This window comes from Zootoca vivipara, chromosome 9 (genome assembly GCF_963506605.1).
Source record: "Zootoca vivipara chromosome 9, rZooViv1.1, whole genome shotgun sequence".
Lineage (NCBI taxonomy): Eukaryota > Metazoa > Chordata > Lepidosauria > Squamata > Lacertidae > Zootoca > Zootoca vivipara.
In genome coordinates, this window is record NC_083284.1 from 56,072,757 (window position 1) to 56,097,346 (window position 24,590).

General features: G+C 47.2%; 1 protein-coding gene across 6 annotated transcripts in view; it reads left to right on the forward strand.

Moving 5' to 3' along the window:
* Positions 1-24,590, forward strand: part of CRACD (capping protein inhibiting regulator of actin dynamics) — a 149,183-nt gene that overhangs the window by 112,107 nt on the left and 12,486 nt on the right. For 5 of the 6 annotated variants that reach the window (XM_060278801.1, XM_060278802.1, XM_060278798.1 and 2 more), the window contains 5 exons: positions 282-350; positions 4,454-4,639; positions 5,982-9,534; positions 11,081-11,271; positions 14,108-14,306. In XM_060278801.1, the coding sequence (XP_060134784.1) occupies positions 282-350; positions 4,454-4,639; positions 5,982-9,534; positions 11,081-11,271; positions 14,108-14,306 (4,198 nt within the window). The remainder of the gene's footprint in view (positions 1-281; positions 351-4,453; positions 4,640-5,981; positions 9,535-11,080; positions 11,272-14,107; positions 14,307-24,590) is intronic. The other variant, XM_060278799.1, reaches the window with a different exon arrangement.

Genomic DNA, 24,590 nt, shown 5'->3' on the forward strand with positions numbered 1-24,590 from the left:
AACACTTGTAAGCAGGCAACAATGTGTGCTGTATAAATTGTGGATCTACCCTCAGTTCCCATGGCACCACCAGGGCAGAATGCAACACTATTTAAAATATTTTTTTCTAATGTCCTCTCCCAGACCAAACTTCTGAGAGCAGTGAAACTAACTAGAGGGTCCCTCTGCTGAACAGAGGAGTCTGAGGAGATGGAGGGGGGGGGTCGTTAAGATATTTCTACCACTTCTATAATGGTAGTCCATAGTTGTGATATTTGGCAAACATAATCTTATTTTTCCAGGCAGGTGGCACACCCGATTCATTAAGCCCAGCAAGTTTGCGTGGAACAAGGCAGGAAGTGGAAGATAAGGTAATAGTTATGAATAGTTCATTGCATTTGTTTCAAGGACCTCTATAGCCATTGCATTTAAGGTTCTACCATAGGACCTATTTATTGAGCTTTGCCCTGGTCTGCTTACATGGCGGTTATACGGTATTATACCTGGTCTTCATTGAGCATTTGTTCTGATTTGCTTGCATTGTGTTTACAAGTCTTCCTGTTAGTCATTTGCACATCCCACACTGTTCAAAACATTTTCCTGTCCCTTTCCAAACTGCAAACGGTACCATTCTTTTTAAAAGTGGATTTGTTGCACTAGGGCAATAGAGCCCTTTAAGCCAGTTTAATTGCACAAACCCAGCATTCCAGTTTATGCTTGAATCACCCCTGCAAAATACTGACAGTCTGCACTCTTACATTTCTACGTTACAATTTTAAAAGCACAAGTGGAAATTTCTAAGCATGTACACTAAAGCCATAAAATGTGAATATGGGACTCAAACATCATGTGATGATGGTAGATCTGTGTCTTTAAGCCGAATCTGTGCTAGTCATATAATAAGCAGGCAGTTGGGGAGCTCAGTTTGAAGATGGTGCTCAGCCTTTCCCCTGCTTATAATTTAACCTTCCCTCAAACTCTGTTCCAACATGACTTCCTCATCTGCTGGACTCCAATGCGGCTGGAACGGGTTGTGGGATAGTTCCACTTGCATGCCTCATTTGTTAGTTGAAGCCCCATACTTTATATACACTAAGGGCAAATCTGGATTTGCATGTTTCCACTTGTAGTTGGAACCTAACAAACAGGTGGTTGAAAATATTAAGCATCCTACTGATACACGTAACCACAGAGCCAGAATTGAATGAGGCCACCAATTGCACTCAGTAGCAAATCACGTGTTTGTAATGCTTAAGCTGCCCCTTGATTCTCAGTTTCTTTGTGCTTCCTTTACTTCTCATTTCGTTGAGTGCCACTTCCAAAAAACGCCAGTTGCTTTGCTGTTCCTAGACCCTGCATGTGATTCCAGGCCCACTGTGGGCTGTTTGCCCAGCACCTCCTCCTTTGCCAATGGGCCCCCTCTCCCGCTTGCCTGGCTTCCCTTTGTCTGCTTATAGTGTTAAAGCCGCTATGCTTCCTTGGGAAGGTGTTTACTGTGGAAGAGGCACCTGGTTTCCCCAAGATATTTTGGCCATACTACTAGCCAGTGGCATAGCAGTTGCCTTGTGCGCAAAACTCTTAGGAGTGCAAAATTTCAGTACCCATACAGCTGTGCATTTCTGTCGATGGGCTCCATTGAAAGCAGCTTCTCTACACAAACCAGGAGGTGATCTCTCCAGACAACGTAACAACTCTCTGTGGCTGCGATCTCCTGGGTGACACAGATCCCATTAGGCAGTTGAATGTGCATGCCATTTTCTGGCAGCCCTGAGCACTGGCAACCCACGCTAAGCCACTGCCACTGGCTATGTGAGCACATCCTCTGCATGTACACTCTGCCAAAGGCAGCAGAATAGTATAGGCAGGAGGAACTACATGGGCAGGAAGGGAATCTGCTGATTGGAAAGAAGTCTCAGAAAGTAGAGGATATAAAGAGCAGGAAATCCAGAGACACGAGTCACATCCACATCATACATTTAAAGCACATGGTCGCCTTCGTCCCAAGAATCCTTGGGAACTGTGGGTCGCTCCTCATAGAGTTACAATTCCCAGCAGCCTTAACAAACTACAGTTCCAATTACAGTGGTACCTCGGTTTACAAACACAATTGGTTCCGAAAGTCCGTACCTAACCTGAAGCGAACTTTCCCATTGAAAGTAATGAAAAGTGGATTAATCTGTTCCAGACGGGTCCGCGGAGTACTTAAACTGAAAATACTCAAACCAAGGCGTACTTAAACCGAGGTATGACTTTATTCTTTGAGGAAAGCCACATGCTTTAAATGTATGGTGCAGATGTGACCAGGGTGTCTTAAGGAAGAGGACATAGGAGTAAAATGATTCTTTCAGGTGTGGCTTCTCCTCTCACTACATCACTGTGATGGAGAAATCTGTACCTGATGAAATTCCCCCTTCCAGGCAACACTTAAAGGCTCAGGTTTTTGCAGGGTAACCAAACACATGAAGCTAACCAAACACATATTTGGCTATGGGTGACAAAATAAATATAATGTCACATGATTCAGTAGTCAAGAAATAGAGCTTTACAAAGCCCAGAATACCTAAAATATGGAAAGTGGTACACTCTTTATATTTCTGTACTTACTGCTGCCATTGCTGATTATGAGCCTATTAACATTTATGACATTTTGGCTAATTTCTGCAAGGGATCTAACGAGCTTATTAAACAAGGGCAAATAAATATTAGCTTTAAAAGCCTCTTAAATTTTGTGTAGGGCTGCCAGTTAATATTTGCTTAGTCTCGGTAGAATTAATTGGTGATAAGTCAATGAGTGTCCCTTCCTGAATTTTTAAATTTCAGACCTCTATGCCAGGGAACTTGTTACTGAATCAGAAGGGAAGCCACAGTTTTGTAAGGAAATGAGAAACAACTGCATATTGATCCAGGATCTTGTGTATTCTGTGAGTGGGTCTTTTAGGGGTGCAATCTTCTACTGTAGATCCGCTGGTTGAGGAGCTATAGGATTTGACAGAACCTTCACCGTACTGGCAAAATGTCATGAAGTATACGCTGGTAGGAAATTTCAGTGATGCTAGCATACTGTGGTGTAGCAGGATTTGGTCTTGGTATAATGCGAGTATAGCATTGCTTGATAAGGTCCTATGGAGCGGTAGAGTGGGTGACTTCTTTTAAGGAGGGGTGCTAGAGTTTGGAACTGGGTCTCATACATCCAAAGCTTAGAATATATTACTGAGCCACAAGTCTGAATGGAGGCTTACTGTAGTCCTGGCTCAATAAACAGAAGTATGGGTAACATAATTCCTAGGATGAACAACAACTTTTAAAAGCACTTTTTATACACAGCCTTGTGTGAACTGTTAAACTTGCCTACAACTTGAAATACCTTACATTTGCTGTGTTGGCAAACAGACGAGCCATCTTGGGCAGCTCTCCTGGGCTTGCAGGTATTTGAAGGACTTACCAAACCTAGTCTTGCTCCTAATTCACCTTCCCCGCTGCTCCCTTGGTTCTTTCATGACCATTGAGGAAGGGACACAAATGGCGGACCCTTGCTGGCAAGGAGACTGGGATACATCCAGTCAGCCTTTCTCTTGTGAGGCTGTACTGATGAAGTGGATTCTGTCCCATTGCTAATTCCCAGTCCATATTAGCTGCTGCTAACAGAGTACTTGAGTGATCAAAGGGAGAGGTTGTACTAAGTTGTGTGGCAGTGAGCCATGATGTGTGGCCCCATTGGGGGCAGACCAGATCTCTTGCCCTGCATCTATAAACATCAGGAGCCATAGCTGCCAAGTACCCCGTATTTCCCGGGAAACCCCTGTTTTTCCTTACTGTTTCCCGGTGGTCTCCCGTTTCAGCTCCTCTCCCGTTAATCTCCCTTATTTTGGCTCCTGTCGGCGGCCATTTTTCTGGTGTCGCTTTGCCCATCTATGGGCACCAGAAAATGGCCGGCACCGGAGGTTGCGTCTACGCATGTCCGGAAGTGCGTAGACGCAACTTCCGGTGTCGCTTTGCCCATCAATGGGCACAAAAAATGGCCGGCGCTGGCACCGGAAGTTGCGTCTATGCACTTCCGGACATGCGTAGACACGACTTCTGGCGCCGGCCATTTTTTGTGCCCCTAGATGGGCAAAGCGACACCGGAAGTTGCGTCTACGCAACTTCTGGTGTCGCGCGGCTGCCGATCCCGGATTTCTCCATGAGAGACTTGGCAGGTATGTCAGGAGCTGGTGGGTTGCATAGGGATAGCATGATGCTTAAGTGTCTTGGCTACATAATAGAAGAGGAGACAGTTCTTCCATTTGACTGGAAAAATGAGGTGCCCCCATGAGAAGCTGTGTTTCCACAAAAGGAAACTTCTGGATTTTGCTCTGAGTTCATTAATGGAGACACTGTTCAATTCAGGGTTTGTTTTGTTTTAAATCTGCTAATCCTTTTAAATCTGTCAATTCAATTTAAATCAAATTCATTTCCACTTGCGACAATTTAACAGGTTACACCGGTCAAATCATCATCGCGGCCGAAAAGGCACCACTCACCTTCTGGCACAATTGAAACGGTCAACCTCGATGCAATTCCCCTGGCAATTGCCCGCCTGGACAACAGTGCAGCAAAGCACAAACTCGCTGTTAAGCCAAAAAATCAGAGGGTTTCCAAAAAGCACAGAAGGTTATCACAGGTATTGAAATTTATCTGCTTTCTATATAGTCACAGATACAGACATAACTTAGATGAACGTTTTAGTCATTGATTGTGAGACAGACAGATCTACTAACTAAGAGCTGTGTATAACATTTGAATCTTATCTCTTCACTCTGTTTCAGTATTCATGTTTTTGATTAACCATCAGACAACATGTAATTGGCTTCGGGTGTTCATTGCCACCAGACACTATGATGAGCACTGATTGAATCATGGAAATAAGTCCATAAACATTAGTAGCCTACTAATTATCTAATAGCCTGTATGCCTGCATACCTGTATGTGTGCCAACTGATATCTAAAAGCACTGAGGGGTGGAGTGTTAATTTTAGTAAACCACCTTTGCATGGTAACCTGGAAACAGTTTCTGTTTCTTATAGGTGACCAGGTGAACAGCTATTTATACACCGGCATTAACTGATTATATGTTCCTTTAAATAGAACTAGACACATTTTATTTGCTTTTTAAAAGGGGGATAATCATAAAGGACAATTCCACCAGCTATTAGCTATAAAGTAAGAATCAAGTCACCTTGTTTAGAGTTGTTGAGGGGGGGATCGACCTAGAAAATCCAACAGACGACCTAGAACGCCTTCGTGATCGACCTGTTGAACATGCCTGGTGTAGGGGATTAAAATGGGAGAGTTGCACCAGGGTGAAGGGATTTTGTAGATCCATGTCCTGAGGCTGCTGTGATCTTGCCTTCCTGTTCCAGAATGTCATTCCTAGTGAATGGCAAAGTATTTTGATGATCCACTGACTACATTTTCATGTAGTGCTTAGCCATAAACTATGGGTAAGACATTTGTCTACAAGTTGTATGCTAGTGAATGCAGCTTATGTTCTTCCACTTTTCTCTGCCCTTCTTCCTGGGGGGGGGGGGGTGAATAACCATGAAACATTTGGCTTGGCATTATTTGTTTCTCTCCAACAAACTATGATTGGGAAGGTAAAAACAAAGCTTGTTTTCAGATTGTATGTTTGGGAGAAAAGAACCACAAGCACTGGTTGAAAAATAATGCTAAACCAGATGCTTCGTGGTTTGTTTTCTTGCTGGGGGAGAGGAGGAGCAAAGTCAGAGTACTTGAACTGTGTGTGTAGACTGGTTAACTTAGCCATAATTTATGGCACAGTGTTGTGACCAAATGTATATATATGCATTTATTTATAGCAAAAAGAACTAAAATGTAAAGTGGCTTATTATGAACTCCAGGCTTATTGACTTAAAACAACTAATTAATTACCCTGTTACTCCCCACATCATAGGATGCATAAATAAAAAATGTTAAGTTAAACTGTTTCTGTTTCCTGACACTAGGAGATGCAAAGTGTGGCGTTGGCAGAGGTTGAACAAGAAATCCTAGAACCACAATTGTATGAAGATAAGCTCTCCAAACATGATGGCTACCATGTTGCAGACAAGCCTATCGAGCATAGGGAAAGCCAAGAACAGAACGAGGGCAAAAGAAAGCTAGAACATTGCTGGAGAAACTTGGAGACTGAGAAGAAAGTAGAAATGGCTGAAGCAGAGGTAAAAAGCCACACAGAACACAAAAGACTTCAAGAATGCCAAAGGGAAAAAGAAGGGAAAAAACAGAAGCTTCAGGAGGAAGAGCAGCTTTTGAAAATGGAAGAGAGAAAGGGTCAAGAGGGAAAGAAAAGTCTTGAAAAACGGAGGCATCAAGAATTTCAAATGCAGAGACACAAAGGACTGGAGGAGCAGAGAAGGAATGAAGAGGGCCTTCAGGAACCGGAGGAACAAATGCAACAGGAAAAACGAAAGCAGCATGAACTAAAGGAACAAAAGCAAAGGCAACTGGAAGAGCAAAAGCATCAGGAACTGGAGGCGCAAAGGCAACTGGAGGCACAAAGGCAACTGGAAGAGCAAAGACATCAGGAACTGGAGGTGCAAAGGCAACTGGAAGAGCAAAGACATCAGGAACTGAAGGCACAAAGGCAACTGGAAGAGCAAAGACATCAGGAACTGGAGGCTCAAAGGCAACTGGAAGAGCAAAGACATCAGGAACTGGAGGCTCAAAGGCAACTGGAAGAGCATAAACATCAAGAACTAGAAGCGCAAAGGCAACTGGAAGAGCAAAGACACCAAGAACTGGAGGCGCAAAGGCAACTGGAAGAGCAAAGACATCAGGAACTGAAGGCACAAAGGCAACTGGAAGAGCAAAGACACCGAGAATTGGAGGCGCAAAGGCAACTGGAAGAGCAAAGACACCAGGAACTGGAGGCACAAAGGCAACTGGAAGAGCATAGACATCGAGAACTAGAAGCACAAAGGCAACTGGAAGAGCAAAGACATCAGGAACTGGAGGCAGAAAGGCAACTGGAAGAGCAAAGATACAGAGAGCTGGAGGTGCAAAGGCAACTGGAAGAGCAAAAGTGGCAAGAACTGGTGATTGAAAGGCAAAGGCAAGAGGAAGAGCAAAGACATCGGGAACTGGAAGAACAAAAATGGCAGGAACTGAAGGATCAAGAAGTTGAAGAAAAGAGACACAGAGAATTAGAGGCAAAGCAACAACATAAAAAGCTCTTTCAGCAAGGGTGGAAAGACAGGGAAGAACAGGGGAAGCAAAAATGGCAGGAAGAAAAAAAAGGGCATCAGAATTTAGGACAGAAAGCGCAAGGACTGGAAGAACAAATGAATGAGGCTGAAAATCAGGATGAACTGAAACAGGAAGTACTTCAAGTGCAAAAAAGGCAAACAGACCTGAGACAAAAAGATCTAGAGGAAAAAAGGAATCTAGAAGGTGAAGAAAGTTTGCAAGGGAAGGGAAGTGCCATAAAGCTGGAAAAGCAAAAGAGACCAGAAGAACTACCACAGAATCTAAAAGAGAAAATGAATAACGACAAACAAGAACAGCAAGAACTGGATAAACCAATTAGATCAGCAGCAGAACACAAAAGATGCGAACTACAGCCATGGCCTGAGAAGAGGATGCAACAGGAAGAGTTGATAGAGAGGGAAGAAGGACGAAAGCTGGAAGAACAGAAATCCCCTAGTTTAGAAGGACAAAGACCACTGGAAAAGCCAAAAGAACAAGACAAGTCATTCCCGTTGCAACTGGACAAAAATATTCATTTGGAAGAGCAATATTTGGAAAGCCCCGAGAAAGATCTTCCACTTAAAGAAGCTACCCAGCAAATGATAAAGCAGCCAGACAAAGAGCAGAAGGAAGAAGAAACTCTAAGGCACCATCAGAAAAGGAACATTGAAGCTCAAGAGCAGGAAAGAATCTTAGGGGAGGAGCTACGATGGCAGGAAGTTGACGCGAGGCAAACTATGCCCAGGGGATTTACCTTCCAAGTATCCTCTGGAGAAAAGCAAATTATATTTCCGAAAGTAAATCTGAGCCCAGTTACGCCTGCCAAAGAGGCACCAACTCCTTCAGCTGCAAAAGAATTGATGACTCCTAAATCCAGCAAAGGTTCTCACGGTCCCCCGACTTCTCTGTGTGTTCCCCATACAGCAATTTTGGTCACCGGAGCACAGCTCTGTGGAACTGCGGTCAACCTCAATCAGATAAAAGATACAGCTTGCAAATCTCTACTTGGCTTAACAGAAGAAATAAAAACGATGGACGCACGAAAAACATCGCCAGATGCAAAGCATAGGAATAGTAAAGTGAAATATGCCCAAGAGCCGTTGGGCAACCAAGCCATCCCAGCTGAGTGGGCTTCTATTAGGTCAAAAATCTTAAAAAGTGCAGAAAATGGCAAGCGCAATGAGAGAGACAAAGGAAGCCTCAGTAGGCATAGCGATGATTGGACACCCAAAGGACAAAACGCTCCCCACGGTAATTTGCGCAAGACCTTATCTGCAAGTGCAAAGTTTTCTATAACTCCTGCATGGCAGAAGTTTTCGGAAATCTCAAAGGCTAATGCAAGCGCCGAGAGTAAAGTTGGCCTTGAAGCAGAAAACCCAGCCAAGCAGTTGGGTCCACCCACGGTCCATTCAACCCAAGAGACTGTTCATACAGAGGCACTATCAGCTGCAGGGAATAATCTTGGAACACCTACAGGAAATACTGAAATACATCACGAAGTGGCAGGCAACACCGAGGGTTGTAAATTTGCCAAAGATCTGCCATCTTTCCTTGTTCCAGGCATCTCACATTCTCTAAGTAAGGAAGTAGCCCAGTCGGAAAGTGCAGCAGCTGCTATGGAAACACAGCAGAAGGTTGGTATGAGGAAACTGGACAGTGCTTCCCCAAATGGAGAAGAAAATGTGTCCCCATTTGGGGTGAAATTAAGGAGGACCAACTATTCCTTGCGCTTTCACTATGATCAGCAAGCTGAGCAGAAGAAGAAGAAAAGGTACAGCGCAGGAGACAGCTTTGACGGTGTGCCCACCCCGCTGGTTACGCCTGACAATGAGAAAGATGCAAATGATATGTTTTTAAAAGAGAACAAATCCCCAAGCCAAGAGAGAAAAGATGTCATGGTTAATTCTGTGAAGAGCTCCTCGGCTAATATTAATCAGAATTATACGACAGCTGCACCGGTATCTCTCGCAGCTAGCAGTCATGTGTCTGCACCTAGTCAAGAGAAACCCATCTGCAAATCACCACTCCTGCAAAAACCTGCATTGGCTCCAAAGCCCACTAGCCAAACTCCGCCATCATCCCCTCTTTCAAAAATGCGCAGATCTCACGTAACCGAATCCACAGGGCAACGGGTGGCTAAAACTGAGCCTGACACCACCTGGAGAAAAACTGAAGCTAAAGCTCTGCTTTCACAAGCCCACGAGGCAAGCAAGGGGGAAGAGGAAGAGTCTAGGGAGAAGAGGTCATTTTTCCCATCCCTCACCATGCCATGGAGAGAGAGAACAGAGAAGAAGCCAGAGCCGTTGAAAAAAGGTAGGCGAAGAAATACTGCCCCTAAATATAGCTCTGTGGTGAGCAAGGGGGATCAATATCCAAAATGTCAGCCTTAAACAGTATTGTATAATTTCCTCGGTGGTGGTTTTTATAGGTTCATTACTGGATTCCATCAAAGTTTTATTATGCGCACACCAGGGGTGATTTCACACGTCTCTTTAAGGACTGACGCATAAAGTGATTGTTTTCATTGCATAAAATTAGATTACACATAGCAGGGAAAGTTGTTGGTGTTTTTTTTTTGTATCATGTCACATTGCAGCACACACAGTGCTTGACAATAGAAGCAACTAATTAATCTGAGTAATCTAGAGATGTTCGTGCGTGTGAAAATGCATCCCAGTAAACTCATATCCCAATAAGGACTCCTCCACATTTTCCTACATCTACATCTTTGGCAAGTCATGTTATTGCAGTAAAGCCCTGCATCCAAATGCAGTGTCCCTATACAGAGCTCCTGTGCATGCAAGCCTTCCGCATTCACTTCAACAGGAGGGGTAGATCTGTGCATTAATCCTTTGGCTTGTGTTCCATTGAAATGAATGGCAGTGGTGGAGTTCTGTATGATTCCAGAGATTGCCCTTTTGGGCAGCCGTCTTGTGTGGGACTTCTAAACTTCATTTTCTACAGCATGGCCATTTGCAAGCTTGAAAGTTTGCCCAAATGTTCCCAAAATAGCATGTCAAATAACTCCAAAATTGAACCCACACACTTTCTAGAAATAGACGGAGGTGTTGGTGCTCAATAGATGGTTACAGAGAAAACAAGTTTTGACATTTCTAGGACAGCTTGCACCGAGATCTAAGGATGCAAAGATCTTGTTAACAAAAGTGTTGAAAAAGTTGGCGCTGCTGAAGTCTCATCCAAATATTTTCTAGAAGTGTGGAGCTAAGCTCACAATGAAGGAGAACGGGATAAAAGGCTCAGTTGGAGCCAAATCTGATTTGGCTAACAGGAAATGTTGAAAGTGAGAGAGGAGAGGATAGCTATTTTTTGCTACTTTTTTAAAAAAGATCATAGAATTGTGGGATCATAAAATTGTAGAGTTGGAAGGGACCACAAGGTTCATCTAGTCCAACCCCCTGCAGTGCAGGAATCTTTTGCCCAATGTGGGGTTTGAACCCAGGACCCTGAGATTCAAATGTCTCACGCTTTGCTGACTGAGCTTTCAGCTGCTTAGTGGTGGATACACTGATGGGGTCTGAGCTGGCAGTGACTTGCTAGGAAAGGGATTTTGGGGTCATGGCAAACACCTCAATGAAAATATTGACCCTGTGCTCGGCAGGGGGAAAGGTGAATGCCGTGCTAGGGATCATAAGGAACTTATTGAGTCCCCTAAAAAGAAATGTTACAGCAGTGGGAATTTGAGCCTTGATCCTCCACAGTGATGATAGTCCAACCCTCTGGCCGCTGCACCACACCAAGCCACACTTCTGACAGAATACTGGGTGAGATATTCCTCTTGAATATCTTGTATGCATCTCTGTCGTACAAATTGAAACCCTTGTGCGTTGTGTTCTTCTAGAAAGGCCAGTTCTTCAGAGCAGGCATTCCATAGACGGCTCCAAGCTGATTGAAAAAGTTGAAACCGCACAGCCACTCTGGATCACATTGGCTCTGCAAAAGCAGAAGGGCTTTCGAGAGCAGCAGGCAACCAGAGAGGAAAGGAGGCAAGCCAGGGAGGCCAAGCAAGCTGAGAAACTTGCTAAAGAAAATGTAAGTACATAAATCTGCAGGCGATTTCTTTCTTTCTTTCTTTAAAGAGCAACAGCAGATCTAACAAATCCAAAAGAATGATCCCTGATTTTTTTTTTCTCCCTAGCTGCCTTCCGATGTTTGAAATTATTTAAGCTTTGGCTAGTAAAGACAGTGGGGAAATGCGTAGTTTTGTCCTGGTCGTGACCATTCTTCATTCATAGTAGAACTGGACTATTGAGGGACCAGAAGAATCTTGGGAGTCCTCATTTCTAAGCTTGTTTTGTGGTTTGGAGGGAGAAATGCAACATTTTCCATATTGCACGATACTCATTGAGGGGCTGGTGAAAGAATAAGAGCAGTATGTCCACACATAGAGAGCAGATAGCCGTTTCCTGTTAGTAAGCAACCATTATGTGACTTCAATGCTAAAGGGGAGCTGGCAAAAAAAATTTGAAAGTCTTTCTTCCCCTGGTTTTTTCCATCTTTCCTTGTGTAGTACGTTCAGCCTCTTCCACGGACAGCATGTGGATTTGCGTATTGGCACCTTCTCTCAAGCAGAAGTTGGCTGCTTGTCGTTGCCCCCCCCCCCCAAATTATGCTGGCCAGCAGAAGTCTGCTGTTCACACCTCACTGCAGCACCTCCCCACCAACAGCACACAGCTCCTTCTGTCCATACAATCTAAGTGAAATTATCTCAAGAGAACCTTTTGTGTTATCACACCCTGGAAACCTCAAACTTTTTCCTTTTCCCTCTGCAGTTCTCACTCCTCTCATCCCTCCCTCCCCCCATCCCACATGTGACACAGTCCAGTGGTAAATTCCGTAATTTCCCGTGTACAAGACGATTTTTTTTAATTCTAAAAGAATTTTAAGAATGGGGGGGGGGGGAATCGCCTTATACACAGGTAGTGCAGAGGGGGGACGTGAGATAGGTTCCAGCCGTGAGCAGGAGAGTGTCAGCGGCAATTTGGTGGGTGATTGGTGGCTGTGGCAAAGCCTGCTGTTGACTTGCTGCCACTGCGGCAATTGGGCGGGCGATTGGCGGCTGCTGGTGGCGACGCATGCAATTGGCAGCATTGGTCAGGCAGGTGAGTGAATTTCAGCAATCCCCCCCCCCCAGAAAAAGCTAAATAACTCTGTGCAATCTCCCCCCATTTTCTTTATTTGGAGTCCCCCAAAATAGGGGTCGTCTTATACATGGAAAAATTCGGTAATCTTGGGTCAGTCTAAATGCAGAGTGCAGCCAAACTGAAAGGAACTCTGAGCCATATCCGTCAACTCCCGGATTGAAAAATCCGGGATCAGCAGCGGCGTGGCACCCAAAATCGGTTCTGCGCATGTCCAGACATGCAGCTCCTGCCAGCCAGGGAGGCTCCTTCTGCGCATGTCCAGACATGCGCAGAAGGAGCCTCCCTGGCTGGCAGGAGCTGCTTTGAAAATCCGGGGGAATTACGGGATATTTCGCCATTTGTGATAACAGCGGGAAACAGCTTTAAAAACGGGGGTTTCCCGTGAAAAACGGGAGACTTGGCAGCTATGCTCTGGGCAGTTAGGAGGGAAGTGGAGCTGCAGCACTTCCCATACCTTAGGGAACATGCAACTAACTATCTCTTGCAACCCTGAAAGCCAAGCGTATGAGGACAGAGGAAGTTTGTGTCTGTGCTTGGTTTGCTCTGCTGCAGTTTTCAGCTTTTTGTGGCGATTCTGCTGGCTTACATTATTTTATCTTGTTTGCTTACCAAGGTGCCATACATAGTTCTCCCCTTCCTCATTTAATTCCCACAACAACTATGCGAGGGAGGTTGAACTGAGAGGCAGAGACTGGCTCAAGGGCACTCAGTGAGCTTCATGGCTGAGTGGAAGTTTGAACCCTGGTTTCCCAGGTCATAGTCTGACACTCTAACCACGTGAACGCCGTAATGAAGAATGTAAATAGCAATGCAATCTATGCTGTTTACTCAGAAGCAGAGATGAGGGAACAATTCAATTTGGTACACCTGCAAAGGCAAGCCTACTTTGTTTTCACTTTTCAGCCACCACCCTTTGAAATTTGCCACTTCTCTGAATTTGGCAATGCCATGTAATGTTTACAGAAATGCATTCTGTTGGGGATTAAGTATGCTTGGGGAATGCATGTTAGTGAAATTATATACATTTGGGAGATGTATATAGCATAGATTTCTATATAACATGACACTGCCTTGCAAAAGTATGTATTTTAGGAGAAATTCACACTAAAAGGCTGACGAATTTTCATGAGGTTTTTTTTTAAAAAAACACATAAAAACTAATGTTCAAACATGGAGAACAAAACTTAAAATTGGACAAATGAGAAAATGGGGGGAAATGACATTATCACATTATTGGTTCATTTGCTTGTCAGTCTGGGGCAGGGGTCAGCAACCTTTTTCAGCCATGGGCCAGTCCACTGTCCCTCAGACCATGTGGTGGGCCGGACTATATTTTTTTGGGGGGGGGAAATGAACGAATTCCTATGCCCCACAAATAACCCAGAGATGCATTTTAAATAAAAGCACACATTCTACTCATGTAAAAACACGCTGATTCCCAGACCATCCACGGGCCGGTTTGAGAAGGTGATTGGGCCGCATCTGGCCCCCGGGCCTTAGGTTGCCTACCCCTGGTCTGGGGCTTATTCCTAGGTGAGTGCTAATTCATCTAGGCTGCAATTCTATGATTACCAAAGCTGCAGTCTTATAACCCACCTACGTGGTAGTTTGAACTCAGTGGGGCTACACGTGTATAAGATTGCACTGTAAATATATTATTACTATGTTATAATGAAATATTATAAATGTAATGTGACTTTTGTTGTTGTTGTTCTTTGCGCTAGGCCAGTATCAGCAATCAGACAGATACTAAAAGCAGCAGCAGCAGCAGCAGCAGCAGCAGCAGCAGCAGCAGCAGCAGAACTAGTACACTGCCTAGACCTGCAGCCCAGGAAGAGGAGAAGAAAGCTGAGACTCCTCTGTCAAGGTTTGAACGCAGAGAACAGCTTAAAAAATCCAACACTCTTCCTACATCTGTGACAGGTATGTTGTTGTTGTTTTTTTGTCATGGTTATATCACAGCCTTGACATTTTTGTGGTCTCTGAATGGCTCCCCTGTTGACTCATGCTATGTCTCCCATTCCCCCATACTAGCTACAGGTAGGTAGCCGTGTTGGTCTGACGTAGCGGAAACAAAATTTAAAAAATCCTTCCAGTAAGCACCTTAGAGACCAACTAAGTTTGTCATAGGTATGAGCTTTCATGGTTTCAGTGTATCTGAAGAAGTGTGCATGCACACGAAAGCTCATACCTATGATGAACTTAGTTGGTCTCCAAGGTGCTACTGGAAGGAATTTTATTTTATTTTATTCCCCCATTCTATATTTGAAGAGAAAATTTTATTTTTCTGGCTTGTTTTTCAGCATGGTGCCATGGGCTTTTGAGGCTCAGTGCTTCAGAAAACATACACTTTCAAATGGAGCAAGTTCCATAACTTTGCTGACCTGACATGAGCACTGAGGGTGCTCATAGCTAACTATCTCACAAAAAAAAAATGATTTATTACTAGCGTGCCTAGGTTACTCATATGTTGTTGCACATTACTAGCGGCCTGGAAGAACTCCTGTTCTGATTCGCACACGTTTTCTCATCTTGTCACCTGGAGGCAAATCTTACCATACTCAGCTAACCTCCAATTACTAATATGCCTTAGTGGGAGTTGTGGCCGCAGTGTTTGACTAGATGGAGGTTGGATGAATATTGTACTTAGTTTTCTTGTTGTTTCTCCTCACACCCATGGAGCTGAACATTTCTCGACAAACTGGATGAATTCAGATTTTACAGCTTGGTTTGAATAGGTTACTTACTGCTGGTGGTTTGGAAAAAAGAAAGGGAAATTCTGCCTTTCTCCTTTTGGAATTAGCAAATTCCTCTTGAAAATATGGCCTTTGATACTGGTAGGTATGTGCCTGGATATAATGCTGGCAGATGGCTGAGAAAGCTGTTATACTAATTGTGAGGGACAAGGGATACAGGGAAGTCCCTCCCATCTTAAGTTCCAGCCCATCCCCAAGCGCGGGAGAGAGTAAGGAGAGCTCTGCCTCCAGCGGAGAGTCAGGAAGTGGTGTCCGAGGCTCAGGCAAGGTTGTGGAGCCCATGCCGCAGGTGGGACAGGAAGTTGGACGCACGGGGGGGGGGGGAGGCCAATCCCCCCAACTCCCGAATTGCGACGCAAACGTAGGGGGAAGAGGTTGGGTCTGCCAAAGCTTTGGTGCTGGAAGAAAACGCGCCAATCGCCATTCGGAGGTTCTGACACCTCACCTTAAGGATGCATTTTTACTGCTCTGAACACTGTAAATAATCAGCACTTAATAAAAGCCTTAAAAGACCATGCTGGAGTCGTTACTCTAGAGTAGCCATATCAGGCCCTCTGACAGCAACCTCCGAATCTTTTTTTGGCTACTTTGGAGTGCAGTGATGAGCGCTCAAGAGGCTGAGCATTGGAGGCTGGAGGCCGAAGCAGCGAAGCAGGAGCTACGGAACCTCACAGCGCAGGCACAGCAGCAATTGCATGCCGCTCAGGAGGAAGCGCGAGGGGCGCAGGAGGAGCTGAACAAGCTGGTGGACCAGGTGAGGACAAAAGAGGAGACTGAGAAACAGCTAAGGGTGATGGTATTGGACCTGCAGAAAAAGTTGGAAGAGGAGAAAGCCGCTAGAGGTGGGGGGGGCGCCCCAGCCGCAGCTAGTCCAAGTGAGAAGGGGACAGAGCCTAGTCACCAAGTTTAGCGGCGACCCTAGGGAGTACCTAGGATTCGAGACAGAAATAAATTATGCGCTGGAATTGCATGCAGCAGAATTCCCAGATGACGCGCACAGAGTCTCCTTTATCATAGAGCATTTGACGGGGGCCGCCCGGGAATGGGTAAGACCGCTCATCGCGCAAAAAAATCCTTGCATGAAGAACGCAAAATTATTTCTAGAAGCTTTAAAAATAATGTACGCTAGTGACAGTGAAATGGAGGCCACTAAACAGGAGCTTCATAACTTAACACAAGGAAAATCGACAGTTAGGGACTACTGGGCGAGATTCACCATGCTGGTGCACAAACTGGGGTGGGATCTGCAAAGTGAGCCAGTGAAATCAGCCTTCTACCTGGGTTTGCACGCAGACGTTAAGGATGAGCTGGCAAGAGGTCCTAGACCGCGGACTATGGATGAGTTAAGCAAAGCGGCGCTAGCGGTGGGGGTGAGACAGGAATCCAGATGGTATGACAAACAAGCGACGCGCGCAGCAAAACCTTGGTTCCCACGCTCCCAGGACAGACCACATCACCAAACCCCACCCCAGGGCCCGCCCCCAGACCCGCCCAGACCAAGCCCAGAGCCGGAACCGATGGAGATCGGTGGAGCGCGCGCGCGGGCTTTTCAAACCCCGGCGGCGCCAAGACGCAAGGAGGGAAGAGGCGGGAATTGCTTTCTCTGCAACTCCCCCCGGCATCGCGTCAGAGACTGCCCTCATCGCAGAGAGTGGCAAGGAAAGGCGGGAACGGTTGTACCTTCCCCCACTGAAGCAGCACCACAGCAGGGAAACGAGACAGCCTGGCTGCAGGAGACAAGGGGCAGCAGCCAGGCACAGTCAGCAGACAACAGCCCCAGCCCGCCCACCCGCACAGAGAGGAGCAGAGCCAGCCCACCCCTCCCAGAGCAGGAGTGGTTCTAGAAGTCACGCTAACGCTCCCAAATGGCTATCCCCTGACAGTCCTCGCCTTAATTGACAGTGGTGCCTCAGCCAACTTCTTCTCGAGAAACTTTGCAGAAGAGCACCAGATCCAGCTTCTGCAGCTGGATTTTCCCCTGCACGTAGCCACCATTGACGGCAGAGAGTTGCTGGGAGGGGCCATCACTCATCAAACCCCCCCCCATGAGAATGACGGTGGGAAGGCACTCAGAGACACTGGCTTTCAACGTCACAACCATCTCAGACCCCCCCATCGTTTTGGGAATGAGCTGGCTGGCGCGCCACGACCCCTCCATAAGTTGGCACCAGAGATGCATCACGTTTGGGTCGGACTTTTGTCTGGAACATTGCATGCAGCACCAACCAGGGGAGGGGCCTCCAATAGCCACGGTGGCCACCATGCATGTCAAAGGGGGTGAGGCGATACCCAAGCAGTACTGGGACCTGCAGGAGGTCTTCAGCGAAGCGGAGTCCGACCACCTACCCCCACACAGGTCTTTCGACTGCCAGATCAACCTGGTGCCAGGGGCAACGATACCCCCAGCCAAGCTGTACGCCATGTCAGATCAGGAACTCGAGGATTTGCGTGCGTTCATAGACAAGAACCTCAAACGGGGGTTCATCAGAGAAAGCAAGGCAGCAGGGGGCAGCCCGGTCTTCTGGGTGGACAAGAAAGACACGCAACAGCGCCGTCTTGTGGTGGATTTCAGACGGCTCAATTCAGTGACAGAGCCAGTGGCTTTCCCCATGCCCAGAGTGGACGATCTCCTGACAGTGGCACGCAGGGGCAAGATTTTCACCAAGCTAGACCTGAGGGGGGCGTACAACTTGATCAGGATTCGGGAAGGCGATGAGTGGAAAACCACGATGTTCACGCCTCTGGGCTCTTTTGAATATCTGGTGATGCCCTTCGGGTTGCAAGGGGGCTCAGCATGCTTCCAGGCCTTCATGCACCACGTCCTGGGGTCCCTTCTCTTCAAGAACTGCTTAGTCTTCCTGGATGACATCCTTATCTATTCCGCTGACCCAGTGCAACATGTGAAGGATGTCAGGGAGGTATTGCAACGCCTGAAGGAGAACCACCTGTATGTGAAGCTGGAGAAGTGCAAGTTTCACACCAGGGAAGTGGACTTCCTGGGCTACAAACTGTCAGACAAGGGACTGGCGATGGACAAGGACAAGGTGCAGGCCATCCTGGACTGGCACAGCCCCAGGACGCGCAAAGATGCCCAACGCCTCCTAGGATTCGCCAATTTCTACAGGAAATTCATCAAGAACTTCTCGCGGGTTACGGCTCCCATCACGGACTGCCTGAGAGGCAAGCAGAAGTTCAGGTGGACGCCAGAGGCGCAAGCAGCGTTCGAAAGCCTCAAGAGGGTGTTCGCGTCCGACCAGAACCTGTTCCATGTGGTGCAGGATGCGCCCCTACGCGTGGAGACAGACGCTTCAGACCGGGCGTTGGGAGCGATCCTGTTGCAACTGGACGCCAACAGAGAGTGGAGACCTTGTGCCTTCTTCTCCAGGAAGCTGACACAGCCTGAACGCAACTACACGGTGTTTGATAGGGAACTTCTTGCGATCCACGCTGCTTTCCAGCACTGGCGACACTTCCTGGTGGGCGCCAAGCACCCCATCCAGGTGTGCACAGACCACAAGAACCTGGCGTTCTGGAGAACGGCCAGGGTGCTCAACCAGCGGCAGATACGGTGGGCAGAGTTCTTCTCGAACTTCAACTTCTCCATCCACTACATCCCGGGGGAGCAGAATGTCAGGGCGGATGCCCTCTCCCGCAAACCAGAGTACATGGAGCAGGAGTTGCCACCAGTGCCCAGGCACATTTTCCCCCCATCAGCATGGTCCTGCGGAGCAGCAGTGGTGAGCGAGGCAGAACTCACAGCACTGACGGCAGCAGATGAGTTTGCCTCCCGCATCTTCAGAGAGCTGCGAGGGGGGAGGGAGCAGGCTAAAGACTTTGAGGAAAGGAGGGGTTTGCTTTTTTACAGGGGAGCCCTGTACCTGCCCACCAAACAGCTGAGAGGTAAGGTCCTCAAGCAGATGCACGACAACCCAACGGCGGGTCATTTCGGAAGGGACAAAACCACTCACCTAGTCATGAGACACTTCTGGTGGCCAGGGGTGCGGGAGGATGTTCGGGATTATGTAAGGGGATGTGACACCTGCCAGCGAGCAAAGGTGGTCAGAGCGCCACCAGCAGGTTTGCTGGAGCCATTAGCCACACCGCACAGGCCGTGGGAAGTAGTGTCCATGGACTTCATCACAGACCTGCCGTCGTCCAGGGGCAAGACCGCAGTGTTGGTGGTGGTGGACCTCATGTCCAAAATGTGCCACTTTATACCGTGTGCCAGGGCGGTCTCGGCAGAAGAGACGGCCAAACTGTTTGTTGACCACGTATTCAGACTGCATGGATTGCCTTTAAGAGTTATTTCGGATCGTGGCCACCAATTTGTTTCCAGGTTCTGGCGGCGGCTAATGAACCTCCTGCAGGTGGAGGTCAGTTTGTCTACGGCTCGGCACCCGCAGACCAATGGACAGGCGGAGCGGGTCAACGCCATTCTGCAGCAGTACCTGAGATGTTACGTCAGCCAGAGGCAAACGGACTGGGTGGATCGCCTGCCACTGGCAGAATTTGCCTACAACAATGCGGTGCACGTCTCCACAGGGGTGTCGCCCTTTAAGGCCAACTACGGGCGCGACCTCAGATCTTTCCCGGAGAGGGAGGGGGAGGAGGAGGAAGAGGGCCCACAGGCAGAGGATTGGGCAGAGGACCTGGAGACGGTGCACCAGCAGCTCAGAGAACACTTGGAGAGGGCCAAGGAAGCGTACAAGAAGGGGGCAGATCGCCACAGGCGACCGGGAGAGGTCATCAGGGTGGGGGACAAGGTTTGGTTATCCTCGGAAGGTCTTCCCACCAGGGGGCGATGCAAGAAGTTAGCACCCAGGAGGCTGGGCCCCTTCACGGTCACGCAACAGGTCAACCCGGTAGCCTTCAGGCTAGCACTGCCTGAGGACATGAGAGTGCACCCAGTGTTTCATAGATCGCTGCTGTCGCCGTACAGGGAAAGTACCAGGTTCAGGGACAGCGATCAGCCTCCAGAGGGAGGGGGGGAGACGGGAGACGCCCGACAGCTCAATGAGGCAACTGAGATTTTAGACTCAAGGAGAGGGGTGAGAGGGCTGGAGTACCTCATAGCATGGGAGGACACTCCGCCGTCCCACAATGAGTGGATACCGGCCACGGAAGTACCTGAGGAATTTTTAGTGGAAGAGTTCCACGCCCTGTTCCCCCACAGGCCCAAGCCCTGGCACATGGAAAGGGAGGGAGAGGCGGAGGGGCGGGAGGAAGGGATCGCAGGCAGCAGCTCTCCATGGAGATGGGAAGCGGAATTTGAGGATACGGAAGAAGAGGTGTGGGTTTCACCGAGGTCGACTACGTCAGAGGCAGGAGAGGACTGGCAGAACATTTTTACTCCCACCAGCTCTGACGCCACTGACTTCTTGGGATTCCCGTCTTCTCAGGGGGAAGGAGAAAGATCGCAGGATTGGGGGGAAATTTTTACACCCACAGGCTCGGATGCCACAGACTTCTTGGGGTTTCACTCGTCCCCAGCAAGCAGAGAGCCCCTAGGGAGGGGGGGAGAGGAGCCTGGGAGGGGGGTGGATGTGAGGGACAAGGGATACAGGGAAGTCCCTCCCATCTTAAGTTCCAGCCCATCCCCAAGCGCGGGAGAGAGTAAGGAGAGCTCTGCCTCCAGCGGAGAGTCAGGAAGTGGTGTCCGAGGCTCAGGCAAGGTTGTGGAGCCCATGCCGCAGGTGGGACAGGAAGTTGGACGCACGGGGGGGAGGCCAATCCCCCCAACTCCCGAATTGCGACGCAAACGTAGGGGGAAGAGGTTGGGTCTGCCAAAGCTTTGGTGCTGGAAGAAAACGCGCCAATCGCCATTCGGAGGTTCTGACACCTCACCTTAAGGATGCATTTTTACTGCTCTGAACACTGTAAATAATCAGCACTTAATAAAAGCCTTAAAAGACCATGCTGGAGTCGTTACTCTAGAGTAGCCATATCAGGCCCTCTGACACTAATGAATAATGTGCTAGTATAATAAATACGTTGTTCCCTCTAGCGCACCGAAACCATTAAGTTCCTAGATTATACTGCCTAATTACTGCTTCTTTTGTGTGACTCTTAAACTGTGCCTTTAAAACCTGCAGGCTGATTAGCTGATAGAAACAAGAGGGGCAATGAATTTTATTTCATGGTAGGGTAACACACAATGGTGGCAAGGGGGAGTAAAATTTCATGTACACCATATTATTTACTATTGCAATCCTTGTTCACATGATAGAGCCATAGCTTTGCAAACCATTTATTTTTGCAGAGGGGATAAATGAAGCACTTTTCTTCTGCCCTTCCCTCATCCATTCTAGGGTTGAGCTCTGGCATTAAAAACTGATACCATGGCTGTTGGTTTTGAACGCTTAGAACTTTTCTCAGGATAATAACGTTGTGGGAAACCAATTAGCTCCTGTTTCAAGATGAGTGGCAAAAATGGGAAGGAGGGCTTCTGTGTTCTTTCCAAAAGGGAGATAGATCTGGGAGGGTTGCGGTTTTTCCCAGGGAACTCTAAATCAAGGAGAGAATGGACTACTCCACAAGCTGAATGTGTGGCGTTCTCAGACACACCCTCATTCCACATCCGCCCACCAGGGCGGGGGCGCCGGAGCGATCTCCGCGCCACGGCGCCCGACCGGCTTGAGACGGCCCTGGGTGAGTCTTCAGTTTCCTCTGTAAGGAAGAGCAGAGATTGCTTCCACATGCAGACAGTTGGGACTGCCTAACTGAAACCTGGTATCTCCTTTTGTTGCCACAGCTTATGCAGAGTGTAAGGATGGGTGGGTGAATCGCCAATGTGAATATTTTTGCTACGCTGATGACTTGTCAGGTTTTGAGTCTGTTCGGTGTATTTTAAATGCTATATATAAAATGCTACAAAACAACAGGACGAGAAGGGCAAACATCATCATACCGTGCCTGAGAAAACAATAAAAGGGGGTGAGCCTGTTAGGATCTCCTACACACGAGTAGGACCTTGGCAAAGACACATGCCCGACTGGCATGTTCTCTTCCTACTGGTCGATTGGGAGCTTCAAAAGCTTTCTCCAGCCCGAACATCACAGTGACTAATGCCAAGAAGCATTAGTACACTTAGGGATCTGCAGAGTTTGCAGTTGCGTAACAGAACTCAGCATTTTGGCTAATCTACGTTCATTTACATATAATACACTCGGAGCACTGCAACATGGCTCCCTCTCTCTCTAGCATCAGACAGCAAAGAGAAAGAACAAAGGACAATAGCCCCACTTCAGGACACACAGTAACACAAACATCTTGTCGTCACTTCCCACTGTGGAATGAAAACATACACCATTATGTGATAAACAACAATCCCATAACAGCAGACACGGGGAATTAATCTTCAACAGAGCCCTAATCAGACCCCAAAGACACAACCCAAATAGTCAATCCCTTTTGGTGTTTCCTCGCTGACAAAACACACACACACACACACACACACACACACACACACACACACACACACCTGGCAGGCTGGCCTTAGATTGTCACTTTTTCCAGCACCAATGAAATGTGGGCAAGTTTGGGGAGTGCGTTGAACAGTTATAGCCATGCGGACTGAAGGTCAGCAGGCTCAGTGGGATCTAGTCCTGATGAAAATGCCTCTCAGAAACAACAGCCTCTTGAAGGCAGCTGCTTTTACAAGGAGGGAAGGCAGGGTGTCTGATGTCACCCAGTACCAGTGCCTCTCTCCGCTCCCCCCTCTTCCAGCCACCTGCCTCACCCTACTTGCATCCTTATAATTATATACTTATTACTCCTGAAGCTCAGAATATTGTTTGAAAATCAACGTATTTTGGAGTATTTGCATGTAAAGCTTATACAGCTGGTGCAGCGAGGAAACTAGATATTTCAGCCCTGCTATAAAGCTTTTGAAGTCTACCAATCTCTCAAATGTTAAAGAGTCAAAAGGAGTCGGCTTCTGCAGGCTTAGAATCCCTACTGGTAAAAAAATAGGTCAGAGAAATGCAAGACTAATTATGGTTTCTCCCAAAAGCATGTTGTATCTTTCCAAAGGTTTTGTTTTTCAAGGTTACAGATGTCTTTGAAGAGATTATGATGAAACAGAGAATCTCTGCAGGAAGTTCCTCAGAAAAGGAAATTCTGTTTTATTTACTGTTTACTAACTGCTGTATATCTGGCATTGCATGGGAATTCTAAGGCACCAAAAATATCAGTGCAATTTTGAAAGGTTTAGTCTGCCATCTTAATTCAAAATGGCAGCCAACAATATCCAAATATAGATTAAAACCTGCTCCCTGATCTCCAGAAACAACATGCAAGATTTGGTTACACAATCTCAAGAGATGTCCCAGTGTATAGTGAACAATTTTCTAAAGCATTTTAAAAGATTTTTACAACACCCGCCACCCCAATTCTTGCTTCCTAATGATAGAGTTTATCGTATATGGCATGTAACATTAAGTCTCCATTTCCCATGGTTCACTCCCCACCTTCAGGAGGAACATTAAAGGTAAAGGGACCCCTGACCATTAGGTCCAATCGTGACCGACTCTGGGGTTGCGGCGCTCATCTCGCGTTATTGGCCGAGGGAGCCGGCTTACAGCTTCCAGGTCATGTGGCCAGCATGACAAAGCCGCTTCTGGTGAACCAGAGCAGCGCACGGAAATGCCGTTTACCTTCCCGCTGTAGCGGTACCTATTTATCTACTTGCACTTTGACATGCTTTTGAACTGCTAGGTTGGCAGGAGCTGGGACCAAGCAACGAGAGCTCACCCCGTCGCGGGGATTCGAACCACTGACCTTCTGATCGGCAAGCCCACCCGCGTCCCATTAGACAAAAACAAAAAGTCACATTTGCCACAGTTTGTCTTAAGCATGATTTAATCATGAATGTCTCTCTCTGTCCTGGGTGGATATGCGACTCCCCCTTCCTGCAGTCCCTGCCTGATTCAAAAAAAGTCCTCCTGTGGTTTGTCATGTCTGAACCTGGAGAGTAAGTTCAACTCCAATTAACTAATTTTGTTTCCAACACTGACTTAGTAGTATACCAGCCCTAAAATAACCATTAACAAATAAGTAGGAAACTTTTCATTAGTATAGCATGTCAGCAAGGTAGGCAGTCCTCTCCTTAGGAGTGTAATGTTTCTTGAAAGAATTCATGCCCAACAAACTTAGATGAGAAAGTAGGGTGAATGGTTCGAATCCCTTTATGCTGTCCACAGCTATAAATTCAGCTTCCAATGATGAACGCTTCTGCAGCTTCAGATGAATTCAATCTTACGCATTGTTGTGGCCATGCAGAGGAGAGGTAATGGAGAAATGCTTCAAAATTATTTCCCCTGATTTTAGGCTTTTGTAGCAATCTAACTTCTTCTCAACTGCCACAAAAGTCCTTTTCCAGAGGAAGGACTTGGTTTTCACGTAAAGAGTCAGAACTTACCGTATGTTCCGGCGCACAAGACGACTGGGCGTA